The 14737-nt window shown below is 41.9% G+C and overlaps 1 protein-coding gene across 4 annotated transcripts in view; it reads left to right on the forward strand.

Annotated features, from left to right (window-relative positions):
- The first annotated feature begins 4267 nt into the window (after positions 1–4267).
- ABCC10 (ATP binding cassette subfamily C member 10) overlaps positions 4268–14737 on the forward strand; it is a 38153-nt gene continuing 27683 nt past the window's right edge. For 2 of the 4 annotated variants that reach the window (XM_025168259.2, XM_007430731.4), the window contains exons 1-5: positions 4270–4447; positions 6761–6962; positions 8417–9788; positions 11002–11229; positions 14064–14220. In XM_025168259.2, the coding sequence (XP_025024027.1) occupies positions 6802–6962; positions 8417–9788; positions 11002–11229; positions 14064–14220 (1918 nt within the window). In that variant the 5' untranslated portion in view covers positions 4270–4447; positions 6761–6801. Of the gene's footprint in view, positions 4448–6760; positions 6963–8416; positions 9789–11001; positions 11230–14063; positions 14221–14737 lie in introns of all 4 variants that reach the window. The other 2 variants (XR_015796841.1, XM_025168258.2) reach the window with 2 other exon arrangements.

The following is a 14737-nucleotide window of genomic DNA, read 5'->3' on the forward strand; positions in this document are numbered from 1 at the left end:
CAGTGTTTCTCAATCTTGGCAACTTTAAGATGCGTGGACTTCAACTCCCAGAATTCCCCAGCCAGCCTAGGGAGTACTGGGAGTTGAAGTCCACACGTCTTAAAGTGGCCAAGGCTGAGAAACACTGCTCCGGAGGATAGGGATGCGTTTACGTTTATGGGATAAATGCTGCAGGCAAGCAAACTTTCCACTTGAAACTGTAACCACGTTTGTTTCTCGATATTGTCCCCTGCAAATGGGTCTCTCAGCTCTATGAAAGTATCCACGGATATAGTTTTACAGAATTCAGCTGCATAAATGAATGTGAATTGTGTTTTGCTTGGTTACGGTACTTCTAATCTGCCTAATTATATCTCAGGTTTATTGGATGGATTATAACCTTGTAAGAAAAAGCACTAAACACATGTTTTTAAAAAAAGATGGCCTGCGGCAGAAAATGTATACGTACTGTACAGTAATATATTTGACAGAGTTTAAGATGCCACAATACTCTCCTTCCCTCTGTTTTTGCTGCAACACTTACAAGGCTTCTCACTAGCAACTGAAAGGCTTGAGTGAGCAATCTATTTACCAAGGACCTATTCTATGTGGTATACAAAGGGCTGTTTTGTACAGCAGTCCTACATTGCTTTCTCAGGTGCTATAATGGCTGGAGCTGAAGCTGGCTTGAGACATTGCTGTCCAGATTTCAGTTCATTCTTCAGCTATGGCAACTATGCTGGTCAGATGTTCTGTCTGGACAGTGGTTACCAAGGCCTCCAACTGATAGAGTCCCCTGCTTCTTTATCCCTCCTATCCATGCTGGGAAAGCAAGCACTCTGACTACACACAATTTCCAGTGATAGGCTTTTTGTATGATCCCCCTCCCTGGCTCCCCCTCATATATGACAACTTCCTGTTCAATGCATTCAGAAGTGGACTGGTGGAAAACAACCCCACAGGTGTACCCATCTGCCTGTCACTTGGACGAGAAGGGAAAACTGATGGAACTCTTAGCATGTTTACCCAGTAAGAGAAAAAAATCCATGTTTCATTGGTTCATCTGTGAACATGGTAAAAAAAAAAAAAAAAAAGGCACTAGTCCATCAGTATGGAGCAGAAAAGTCCAGTGGTTCACTGGGTCCTTTCTGCCCAGCTATCGCTTGCTCTAATGATCGGTACACTGATTGCAGGTACAGATAGGAATTGGTGAACTGGTACTTCATTTATCAGAAGGAAATCATATATTACCTGAAACCTGCTCACAAACCACAGCAGGATTCAGGCTTTACATGAATGTGTTCCTGCCCTTGACACAAAGATCCCTGAAATGGCCACGAAGGGGTGTGAACAACAACAAAACGAAAGGTGTCTGCTGGTGGCTCTGTACATACAGTAACCAGTAAGAGTGCAGACATTGCTTAGATTGAACTAAAGCACCACAGAAAAGCCACTAGAAAATACTACATTTGGGGTGGAACAGGAAAATGCAGTTGCAGCCTGCCTCCATGCAGTTATAGGAGCGAGCTGAGGGTAATGTTGTCTGAATGCAACTATTCAATGTTGCCCACTCACAGTTAATGAGTCATATGCGGAAGAGCCCAAAGAGTTGCAGACGAAAAGTGACAGTGATCAGGGAAGTACATGGGAGCAAAATTCAGGTATGAATGAATCATTAATAAAATATTCAGTTTCTGGCAATAGCCAAGTAGATCCTCCCATAAAAGTCTAACAGGACATAGAAGCTTTAGAATAGAAATCTTTATTGTTATTGTACAACTTGTACAATGAAATTAATGCCACCCCAGTGCAGCTTTAAAAATATAAAAACCATAAAACACATAACACACATATAACACAACCTTCACATTCCATATTGCACAACCCCTGATGCTGCATTAATACTGCACTATACGATAGAATTCAGTACAGTTGCAGCTCTAAGATAGAAGCTATTCTTCAGCCTATTGGTCCTTGTTTTCATTATCCTGTACCGTCTGCCAGATGGTAATAGTTCAAAAAAAGAATGTCCCGGGTGGGATGGATCCTTAAGAATATTTTGAGCCTTCTTAAGGCAGCGGGAACTATAAAATTCTTCCAAAGAGGGGAAAGGGCAACAATGATCCTCTAGGCAGTGGTGGCAACCCTCTGGAGCGCTTTCCTATCTGCCACTGTGCAGTTAGCAAACCATACACAGGTGCAGTAGGTTAAAATGCTCTCAATGGTACACCAGTAGAAGGTCACCAGCAGTTTTTCATTCAGTTGGTGTTTCCTGAGAAGTCTCAGGTAGTATAATCTCTGCTGGGCCCTCTTAACCAAGGCTGCAATATGAGCGCCCCAGGTGCAGAGTCGCTGGGAGTTGAGCAGCATATAAATTTATTAAATTATTATTTTATATTAATGAAATATAAACTATAGAAGTGCAATTTTCAAAAATTAAGTGGTCAATTTCAATATTTATTAGTATAAATTGTCTTTATATCCTTAAATTTGTACTACTCTGACTTATTTCCCATTTGTTAACTTCTTGTTTCTAATTTTAAGCCTAAGCATTATACAGTATATCTACTCTGTATTGTCGAAGGTTTTCACGGCCGGCATATGATGGCTGGTGTGGGTCTTCCGGGCTGTGTGGCCGTGTTCTGGAAGTTTTGTTTCCTAACGTTTCGCCAGCACCTGTGACCGGCATCTTCAAAGTGCAGGAGCACAGACAGGAGCAGTTCTCTCTGTGCCCAGGGTGATGTGGCCCTTTTGTGGGTATTTATAGAGATCTGAGGGGGGGGAAGGGGGGACTTGGGGGGGGATCCCCTCACCGCCGCAGGAGTATACCGCATACCATGAAGTTGCGGGCAAGTATACATCGGGACCACAAAACGCAGCATCCATACCAGGATAAAAGAACATGAAAGACACTGCAGACTACAGCAGCCAGAAAAATCTGCAGTAGCTGAACATGCTCTCAACCACACTGGACACAAAATCCTTTTTGAAAACACAGAGATACTGGACAACACCAACAGCCACTATACCAGGCTATACCGGGAAGCCACTGAGATTCACAAACACCAGCACAGTTTCAATAAAGAGGAGAGTCTAAAAATCAACAAAACCTGGCTACCAATCCTGAAAAATACAGCCTGCAAAAGGTCAAAGAACTCAGCTCAACCACCAGGACATGTGAACAGTTCACACAATGAACTTGCTAATCACCCCCAGCAGCCCCTTGTTAGCAATTCAATAGAAGAAAAAACCCTGCCTAATCCCCGGGAAGATACACACATATTTTGACACCAAAACAAGCAGCCACTCTGTAACCCAACCCCCCCCCAAGTCCCCCCTTCCCCCCCCAGATCTCTATAAATACCCACAAAAGGGCCACATCACCCTGGGCACAGAGAGAACTGCTCCTGTCTGTGCTCCTGCACTCTGAAGACGCCGAAACGTTAGGAAACAAAACTTCCAGAACACGGCCACACAGCCCAGAAGACCCACACCAGCCACAGTATATCTACTCTGTTTCTACATGATTTGGTGACCAAGATTCAGTGATATAATTTGGCAGCAAATCACATCTCCAACAGCTTTCTTGGCAAATGAGAAGGGTCAGATGAAACTGCCTGCAGTCCACAAGCTACCTTCCCAAGCCTTAGAGAACTGTCCCTACAGGTACAAATCTGTAAGCAACATTGCTAATAACTCAGAAAATTCCACATTATATCTTACTGAAGTGTAATTTGGAATTAAATGCTAGAATCCCTTCAGGGACATACATTTACCATCTGGTTGCAACGTCTTCAGTCTTCGTGAAGAATGTGTGCTAGGTACAGTATTTGACTGAAATCTTTACTGAGAAAGTAAGTAATTCACTCTGCCCTCATGCTGGTATAAAGTGCATTTCTCCTAAACAGCAGAGGCCGCTAGACTGGAAAATAAACACTAGCTGGAGCACAAAGCGCCCATAGAGAAAAAAAGGTATAGAACAACACTATCATTTCCTGTTCAGTTGAAAGTTATTCAAGAAACTCACCATTAGGAGAATGGTATCATCAGCTTTGCTACACAGGAAACTGTGTAGGTGCATTAATTTTAAAAATGTTACCCTACTATTTTTATTTGAACCGATCAATTCATGATCAAGACGTGACAGTGGCCTCACTTGCAAAATCTTGTTCTCTAACAATCGTACTAGGATTTCCCAGAAGCGGGGGAATTTTATTCGGTAAATCCTAGATTTCCCCTTGCCTCTATCAGCAGCTCTTTCTGTCGACCCTCTAACGCGCAAAACAAAACAAGGCAACAGAAGAAATCCGGAAGTCGCGTTCCCAAAAAGAAACTTTTATTAGGTTTAGGAAAGAAATCCGGCTTTCGAGTTCCGGCTCGGCTCTTTCTTCCTTGTGAACTAGGCGGGCGACCCGATGAGCTGCGGTTCAGAGCAGTCCTCTGACCCAGGAAGCCGGAGACACGGGAGGTGTGTACGTGAGGCGCCTGAGCGCGTTCCGCAGAGCTGCTGGGGGCTTCGGCTGCCTCTCCTTGGCGCGTACGAGCTTTGCCTGCCGGTGGCTCGAGCCGCCTCCCTCGCGACCCCTCCCTTGACAGCTGCCCATTTGCCTCGGGGCGAAGAAGCAGCGCTTGTAATGTGCGCGAGCTTTCTACTCAAGGCCCTTTTAGCCGCCCCCAGAGCAGAGCGGATCGGCAGGTATCGCCTTGAAGGCTCCTGTATGAGCCACTTGGCTGATTCCGGAAAGCTACGCAGGGCCGATAGTGAAGCTGGTAGTATTTGGATGGGAGATCACCAGGAAAGCTTGACTCCTGGTGGCTTAACGGGCTTGTCCATGTAGGTCTCTTGACAGAAATACGGTTTGCTGTTGATTTCTTCCTAGATATTTTTTTCAGTTTTCCAATCTATCTTACAAACCTGTTACTGTACTGTACTCCTTAAAGGGCTTCCATCAAACCAGGCACCAAACTTCATGCTCTACAGGGAACCCTCATTTCTCACAATGTTTGCACAATGTTTATTTTTATTTATTTATTTACTTAGCAAAATTATATAGCCGCCCATCTCACTGAACGCAACTCTGGGTGGCGTAAACCCAACAACAGTTAAAAATAACAACCATTAAAAACAATTAAACATAAAAATAATAACCAAGATTGCAGGAGATATTGATACTGAGGAAAGGGTGTTCTACAGATAATCAGTTCAGTTTTTACAGAGAGCTACTTTGATTTCCATTCAACTACTGACACACAATGGGATTCTTCTGATTCATATAGATTTTTAATAGGATAAATTCTGGTTTTCCTGAGTTCTGGCTCATGAAAGCTGGCTGGTGACTTTGGGCCAGTTCCTCTCTCTCAGCCCAACTCACCTCACAGGTTGTTGTTGTGGGGAAAATAGGAGGAGGAAGGAGTATTAGGTATGTTTGTTGCCTTGAGTTATTTATAAAATAATAAAGGCAGGATAAAAAAAATTTTTTTTAAAGCATTTCAGTACTGTTCTTGTATTTATGTATGCCTGGAATGAATCCAGTGTTGGGAAAGTATTATAGTTAGATTTCATATATATATAGGTCTGCTATTGAAAAACCCATCTAAATTCACTGTCAGTAGGAATTATCTCAACACTTAATATTAGCTTAATATTTTAAATGAATTCTGCATATCCTATGGCCCCATGACATGGGAGACACTTAAAATGATCTACCAACCTCTGGCAGCTGTTGCTATATGATAATCCAGCAGGATGTACTGGTTCACCATATGAACCAGTTTAGGTTCATCACGCTACTATAGCTCAAAAGAAAAAGTGGCTTTCCTCCTAGTTAAGAGAGTGTAATGCAATACACATGGAGGAATTTACAGTGATTTCCATGTAAATGTATGTAGATCATGCTATAGTTTTGGCTACTCTTAGCTTTTTTTTTTTTTTTTTTTATTTGCGCTCAGTTGTTACCAACTCTGCAGTTACTGCTTGGACGAGTCCTTGCAGTTTTCAAGGCAGTTTCGGAAGTGGTTTGCCAGAGCCTCCTTCCTAGAGCAGAGCCCAGCTGGCGAGCGCAGGAGGCGGGGTTTCTGTTGCTTCGCACCCTTTTCGGTTTTCGCTTACTGGCAACTGCTCCTGACTCCTTTTTTTTGCAAGGCACCACCAGCATTTTTCCTCCCACCGGAGTGAGAGTACCCATTTATCTACTCATGTGAGTTTTCGAACTGTTGGGTTTACAGGAACTGGGGAGGAAACAGGAGCTCACCCTGCTAACGCGAAGGCTGGACTCGAACCGCTGAAGTGTCGACCATTTCTGGCCGGCAACTTTCAGCGTCATTAAGCCGCTGCGCCACCGTGTCCCCACTCTTAGCTTATGCAGTGACAATTACATTTTTTCCTTGTCTGGGAGATTTCACATTTATTTATGGAACAAAATTATCGGTAGGGATTCTTTCATATATATGTCATTTTACATCCCTCTTAAATTAAGCACAAAGGGAAGACATTGCTTCTTCTTTTTTTCTCTTGCATCACTTCCAAGCAGGTTGTATACAATATTTTGTTGCTGTGATTATTCTGAATTGGCTTGTCATCGTGCAGTGGAAAAACATAGAAAACAGAATTAATAAGTTTTCCTGTACATCAGCTTGAGTTTTTTAATATAAAGAAGAGCAAGGGAATATAGTGGGAAAATATTTTATATATTATATATTATATAAGTGCTAATATTATTTGACCGTGGAGCATTTTTAAATGCTTAATCCTTATTTGTTTATTTGGTCTGTTTTTCTGTAGGAGCTGTTTTCTTTGACCATTGTATTTTTTCCTGGAAGAAGATGGAAGAGATTCTGGCTAATCTGTGTGGCACTAGTCCCATAGATCCACTTCCTCTCTGGGTTCATAGCAATATTGGACACTGTTTTAACCAGCTGCTTTTAAATGTGGCTCCTCATGTCATCCTTGCTCTAATAAGTGGCTGCTACATAGGAACACCAAGGTACCTTGAGGGCTGTAAACTAACTCCTCACTCATAAAACAATATATTTTATTTAATATTAAATAATTATATGCTGCCTTCTTGTATGCATACTAACAGTGTATTATGCATTGTTATGTTTACATAATGCAAATGACCTCCTGCAGTCAGTCGACTCATTCTTATGTCCTAATAGTAGACAACCCTGGACAGCTGGATCTGGCATGCAACAGTACTTTTCAAGACTTCCCAACCACCACAAAGAAGGCTGGGAAGCCTCCAGTTCCCTCCCCATTTCTTGTATTCATTTTTACAGAAGGGCATGACTGGAGTTGGTGCCACTTAGCCTCTCTTCTTGGGAATCTGATCCATCCCCATCATTTTCCTGTATTTTTATCCCTCTGTCACTAGGAGCTGGGGAAGCAGGGTATTAAAACTACTAAGGAGACAGAGATGGAAATTCTTAGAGAGTCCTTATTTTCACAGGTCTCTCTGGGAAGTTGTTTCAGACTCCAGATTGTTTATACAACACAGGGGGGTTAGCTCTCAGGGGATAATTAATTAGCCAGAAACAAGATCTGTTAACTAACACTTTGTTAAAATGGTCATTTTTGTGGGTTAGAAAATGTGTATGACATACTTATCTCTCCTCCCACCCCACCCCCAATGTACCCAATTAAATATTTGCAAACAAAGCTATTCTTTTACCAAAGAGTGGCTTACTTTGGTGATTGACCAAAGCTGTTCAGATTAAGTGAAGGTTCATTTTTTACACATACATATGTATGAATGCAAACATTTATGGGGGAGAGAGAGATACTGAGGCATCCTGGACAACTTCCAGAGGGAGGAATTCTGGAACCAATCGTCAAAACGCATTATGCTGCTGTTCAGGTTTTCTTTCCTTGACAGATTTCTTTCTCTTTTTTTTTCAAAAAAAAAAGGAAGCATAGTGAGGAAAATACAAACAAAAGCCTCACACAGAAGTCCATGAATAAAATATGGTAATTGCACAATTAGCATTTTAGAAGAGTTCTTGTTTAGTTTTCTAGCCACCAAAGGATATTTCTACTGGTTTTATCACTATTTTTCCTGCTAATTGCTGTAACTTTTGCATCCAATAATATTTCTATACCTGAAGTGCATTAACAATACAATCCTAAGAAAACTTACTTAGGACTAGATGTTACTGAAACTTGCTTAATTTTACACCACACAAATCATTTTTGTTGATTGGGCATTATTAGAATATGTATCCACACAAACATGGTTCAAGAAACGAATCATTCTTTTTTCATTAAATAATACAGATGTTGTCAAACAACACACCAGACAGAGCAGCTTTTTGCTTGAATCTCCATGCACTTCAGAAATTGGGCTATGAGGAATATACCATTTCAAGAATGAGGGGAAAAAAGGACATTAGAAGAATGGTACAATACCAATTTAATGCTTTCTTTTTTCTCCTTTGTTAGGTCTTTTGGCTCACAGTGTGCGTACAGACCTGGGTGGAAATGCAGAATTGCTGCATCTTTTATCCTTGCTTGTTTGTCCATCCTTGACATAATTCCAGCAATCCTTTGGCCACAGAAATTGGATCCTTTCTGCCTAAAAGTTCTAACAAGTGGTATAGCTACGCTGGCATGGCTTAGTCACAGCTTGGCACTTCTTGCTCTCTACAAGTCTCCATACAGTTTCAGCCGTGGTCCTGCAGTCCTACCAATCCTTGCCTTCCTTCCAGTCCCATCTCTTATTGTCACATTGGTATGGCGCTGCCAGACTGAGTTGGGTGAGCAGCCCCTTCAACTTGCCACAGCCCTCAGACTCATTATTCTCTGCCTCCAGTTAGCTTTCCTACTTCTCTATCTCATTGGGTATATCATCCCGGTAGTCAGTAGGCAAGACTTTTTCTCTGTCAATGACTCCTGGCAGCATGAACCCTTGATCACGACCTCAGAGATCTCTGAATCCACTTGGGAGGCAGTGGCAGAGGATGGTGAGAGCTGGCTTTCGCGTTTCTCCTATGCTTGGATGGGCCCTCTTATAAAGCGTGGCTACCAGTGGAAGCTGAATAAGCCACAGGATGTCTATCAGCTCCCTCAACGACTGCAGGCCAACAGAGTCTGTGAGCACTTTTACTCCTGTTGGCTGAAAAAGGCAGCTCTCAGTTCAGAAAATGGAAGGATATCTTCCACAAACAGCTTCTTTGCCAAAAGTGATGCAAGACATGATGGACTTCCAGCAGGTCCTCAAAATACCCTCAAGCCTGCACGTCTCCTGTCAGTGCTGCATGCAGCTTTTGGCCTACGCTATTATAGCCTGGGCTTTCTGAAACTGGCTGGCGGTCTCTTGGGATTCTCCGGGCCTCTGCTTTTAAACCTGTTGGTCAGTTTCATGGAGTCACGTCAAGAACCTCTTAGCCATGGGGTGTTGTATGCACTAGGACTTTTTGCTAGTTCCTTCCTGGGTGCCATTTTACGTAACCAGTTTAATTATGAGATAAACAAAATTATACTTATTGTACGGACTGCGGTTATCTCAGCCATTTACCAGAAAGCTCTCCGGGTAAATGGAAGTAGTCTGGCTAGCTTCACTACAGGTGAAATTGTCAACTTTATGAGCACTGACACTGATAGACTAGTCAACTTCTGCTTCAGTTTCCATGAGCTATGGAGTCTTCCTTTTCAATTTGCTATTACTCTCTACCTCTTATATCAGCAGGTAGGCATAGCCTTCCTGGGTGGGCTGGCTCTGGCTATGCTACTTGTGCCCATTAATAAAGTCATTGCTAATTGCATCATGGAGAAAAACAAGGAGATGCTGAAGCACAAAGACGTACGTGTCAAGGTGAGGTGAGAATATTGTTCTGGTACATACGTATATGCCCATCGCACTATTCCCTTTTGGGGTAAACATTATGTAGTGTGCAGAAAAAGAATGAGAAATAGTGGGCAAAAAAAAAGGTAAGATTGGCTTTAAGTCCATTAAGTATTAATAATAAAAATAGTGCTAGATAGTAGAAATGATAACCAGGTCTACATGATTTATCAAGTAGTAGTAAACAAGCAATATAAGCCAAGGGACAACATCTCACAGGGTAATATGTCCCAAAGACTTCCCTAGCCAGTGATAAGGGTCTATATTTGGCTCAGATGCAAGTTCAAGTTCCCACGAGAAAGGGACATTGAACTCAGCAGAACTCATGCCCAGTTTCATTCCTTTAGACATGGATTTAGATAAAGCTTTTGCTGGAGAATTTTCTAGTAGTGGAATGTGATTTGTGTTACTCAATCAGAAGAGGTGCTATTCTGGTTTTCTGCTATTGGTCACTGAAATATCTCCAGTTAGCATGAGCTCCTTTACAAACAAAATGTGGACTCTTCACAAAAGCAGCTTGCAATCTGCATGTTTCTACTGGCCTTCCAGGTTCAACATATGAATACATTAGACAGATTTATTCACAGAATTGGGAGACAGCCAACTTCATATGAATGAAGACATCTACTTCATTCAGGAAATCCAAAGCTATTGCACCTCTAATAGATCATGATTGTGGAGATGATTACAGAAGTTAATACCTTTTGTATACAAAGTGTGTGCTGTGCAATGCACTCAGCCCCAAGGGAAGTCACCTTTTATATAATATCTACATTGAAAGGATTGGGATTTTGACTATAGTAACTTAGGCTATTTCTAATGAGACTCTTCCTGTGCAATGACCTTGATCTATTAATGGAAGGAAATTGTCCTTCCCTTGCAACCTCCCACCCTTTAAAAATATTTATTCCATTATATTGCTTTGCAGAGATAAAGAGAATAGCTGCACAAAACCTTTTGGTTGCTGATCCCTTCATCTTGAAGCCTCCCAGATAGATCTGCTCACTAATTTTCTTGCTCTATTAGCACCAAGGAGGAAACATGGTTTGGGTTCCCTTGTGCCTATATGAGCAGCATAAGGCTCATACTGCAGTAGAAGATTCTGAGAATGTGTCAGTGAAGAAACAAGCCAGCTGTGATTGTTCCACTCCAGCTTCCTTTTTTTTGTTTGTTTGTTTTACAGCTCATGACTGAGCTCTTGTGTGGCATGCGAGTGATCAAGTTCTATGTCTGGGAACAGCATTTTGATGCTAGAGTGAAGGCATGCCGAGCCAAGGAGTTGAAGAGCCTGCGAGCAATTAAGTACCTTGACGCTGTGTGTGTCTACCTCTGGGCAGCATTGCCTGTGGTTGTCTCCATTATCATTTTCATCACTTATGTTTTATTAGGACACCAGCTGTCTGCTACCAAGGTAAGTGTTGCTGTTCTGAGCCAGTCCTTTGTTACTCATTTGTGACCTGTTCATTCATTTGTGACCTGTTCATTTCCAGGTTTGGTGATTAGTTTAGTTAATATCTTAACTTTACATACAACAGAGAAACACACACACTGCTTAAGGAAGTTAACAACAATAGAATACCTTATTTGTGTGCTTGACTGGCATACTTATATACTACTGACACCACAAGGACTGCCAGTGATTTATTATCTTATTCATTAACTCTGATTCTAGATGCTGTATCAGATTTACAAACTGAACGTAAACCATTAACCCAAATTACAGATACCCAAATACTCTGGTGTCTGTATGATACAACCATGCCCAGTTTTAAAAATCATAAATGCCCAACACTAATTAAAAGCTTGTGATAAAACTCAGTTATATGGCCTTTCTGAATATCATCAAGAGAGATCACCATCTGGTTCTCTGGGGGCAAGCTATGCTATAGGACTGGAGTATAAGCTGAAGAAAACAGAGCTCTTATCCCCACTACTTTCACTTGAGAAGAGGGACTCTCAACAACTAAGTTTGCAAACACACCACTGGATGGGTTGGTTCTACCTGAAGGAGCTGATCCTACAAGTACCCAGTTGCCAAGCCATAAAGGGCTTTATATACTAAATTCAGCATTTTGAATTGTACTGAAAGCCTACTGGAGATGTTGTAGGACCCTGATGGCTCTCACCTGCCAGCAGATGAGCTGCTGCATTCTGCAGCAATTGCAACTTTTGGATAATCTTCAAAGGCAGTCCCATGCAAACCACATTGCAGAAATCAGTTCTAGAGGTGGTAAAGGCCCAGGTGACTGTTGCCAGGGCCTCATGCTCCAGAAAGGGCTGCAACTGGACAAATCTGAGCAAGGGCCCTCCTCCTCCTGCCAGCCTAGTAATAGCCATGAGTCTAGTAGGGGCTCCAAGTCACAGGTCTATTCTTTCAGGGTCAGTGCTTTGCCTTCCAGAGTTATCACTGGAGCAGGCAATGAGCCGGGTAGTTTCTACACACACAGTGCCTTAAACTCAGCTTGTTTTTCCTGATCTAGTCCCTTACATTCTCAGTTTGACTCAGATGGCAATCAATAGAGGTGAATATGTGTAGCTCAGGGTTGAATTGTGGAGGCCTTGGGGGTCTCTGAGCTTGGTCCTTTTCTTGCAAACATTTCATTACCCAGCTAAGTAACATCTTCAGTGCTAAAATGGGATGGGGTTTGCTCTCTATTTATGTGCTGTGGCCTGCCTTGCCAGTGCTGGTAAGGGTGGGGGTTTTGTTTTGCTCCTCTGGTAGTTCCTTGATTAGCATATGTTTACTCCTTGATTGTCTGCCTGGTGGTAACCTTTGCTTATCTGGGTGATGACTGCTGGTGATTGATTACTGGTGAGGCGATCTTCTGGTCTTTTGTCTCTTTTGAATAGTATGTAGATGCTGTTTATCTCTATGTGTCTGTTAATTGCTGCCTTGTCTGAATACCAGGCTTCCAAGAATTCTCTTGCATATTTGGATTTAGCTTGGTCTAAAATGCTGACAGTTTCCCAGTTAAAACTATGGTTGAGTCTGTCCATGTGCTGTGAGATTAAGGAATTTTCATCAAGTCTTCTGACTGCTAGTTGGTGCTTATAGATGCGCTCTGCTAGTCTTCTGCCTGTCTGTCCTACATAGTGTTTGTTACAGTCTTTACACTGTATGCTGTAGATGACTCCTGCTTTTTCTTCTTGGGCTACTGGGTCTTTTGGTTTAGTTAGGGTATATGCTAATGAGAGAACTACCAGAGTAGCAAAACAAAACCCCCACCCTTACCAACACTGGCAAGGCAGGCCACAGCACATAAATAGAGAGCAAACCCCATCCCATTTTAGCACTGAAGATGTTACCTAGCCGGGTAATGAAACGTTTGCAAGAAAAGAACCAAGCTCAGAGAACCCCAAGGACTCCTCAGGTGGCAATGTATAACCTACCCCAAACTGGCAACGACCTCTCCCAGTAGCTTCTTGTAGATATTAAAAGCAGAGGGGAGAGTAATAAACCCTGCAGCACACCACAAGTGAGTAGCCACCTGTTCAACCTCTCCCCTACCCACCAACTGGTACTACCCCCTCAGGACAGAGCAGAAAAACTGCAAAACAATGCCATGTATGCCTAGTTCTTGCAAGATACCACAACTGATGTTATTGAAAATCACCAAAAGTTTAAAAGGACCAGGAAGAATGCCTTATGCAGGTCCCAACAAGGCTCTAGGGCAACCAATCCAGTTTCTGTCCCACGCCCATATTTGAATATTGATTGAAATGGCTCCAGATAATCTTGTTTCCTCTACCACACTGTTGCTGCAGTTCTAACACACTTGCAACAAACTTTCCTAAAACAATAAGGCTGGACACCAGGCAATAGTTATCCAAATTGGTTAGGGGACATTGCCAAAGTATGGAATTTGACATGCAAAACTGTTGCTCAAGTTTAAATCTCAAGTTTCCCTTCCAATCTGAAAATAAGTTTCTAGGTCTAAATGTTATGAAGTAGGGTTTGGACATCTTGAACAACTTAATATGTATGTACATGTAAAAAAATACAGTCACAACTTCCAAAGGCTGATATTTAGTGCCTTAAGTAGTTGGTCAGTTACAATTGCTGTTGTGGTTCTATTTGACTTCTAACCTCTCTTATATTTTCTTCTTCATCCAACTGCCATGTTCTTGCCACCTAAGAACAAGAATTCTTTCAGGTTCTAGACAGATATCTGCATTTGCTCTGTTTCATTTTCATTAGGTCAAATGCTAGGGTTACCTCCCATTTAATCTTTCTCTCCACCATAGGTTTTTACAGCTTTGGCCCTTGTCGGGATGCTCATTCTTCCCCTCAATAATTTTCCTTGGGTGCTGAATGGGATCTTGGAAGCCAAAGTATCTCTAGATCGAATCCAGCACTTCCTAGAGCTCACAGATCAGGATCTGCATGCTTACTACAGCACAGGTACAAGCAATGGAGAAAAATAGGGAAATAGTGGGATGAGACAGCAGAATGACAATAGAAGTGCTTGTATGCTGAAAAAGTTGATATTAGTGGGATTAGAAACTTGGGGCCCAATGCAGTTTTCTATAATTGTTCATGCCTATTCTTCCTACTTCCAATGCTCCAAAAATTCAGACTTCCCCCTTTTTTCTCTTTTCCTTCATCCTGTCTTTTAAAAAACAAAAGCCCAAATTTTCTGGAAATTCAGCTCTTAGATGGGAAATCTATTAAGTAGGCTAAGCAAAACTATATCTGTGCAGTTGTACCTAATTTGGATTGTATGATGGAGTGCAGCATATATGTTCCTTGTTAAAGGCAAGGTGCTTCCATGGGAAGCTCTGAAAAAAATTCTTAATCTTGGGTGAGGTATATGTGTTTATGTGTTAAATCAATTATTAGGTGAAGGAAGACATTAAGGAAGATTTTTTTCATCAATCTATGTAGCTCTCTTTGAGGAGTTGATGATTCAAACCAGTGG

Source organism: Python bivittatus, unplaced genomic scaffold (genome assembly GCF_059951505.1).
Source record: "Python bivittatus isolate LINGU-HERP-01145 unplaced genomic scaffold, Pbiv_v1 ctg000020_np1212, whole genome shotgun sequence".
NCBI classification, from domain to species: Eukaryota; Metazoa; Chordata; class Lepidosauria; order Squamata; family Pythonidae; genus Python; species Python bivittatus.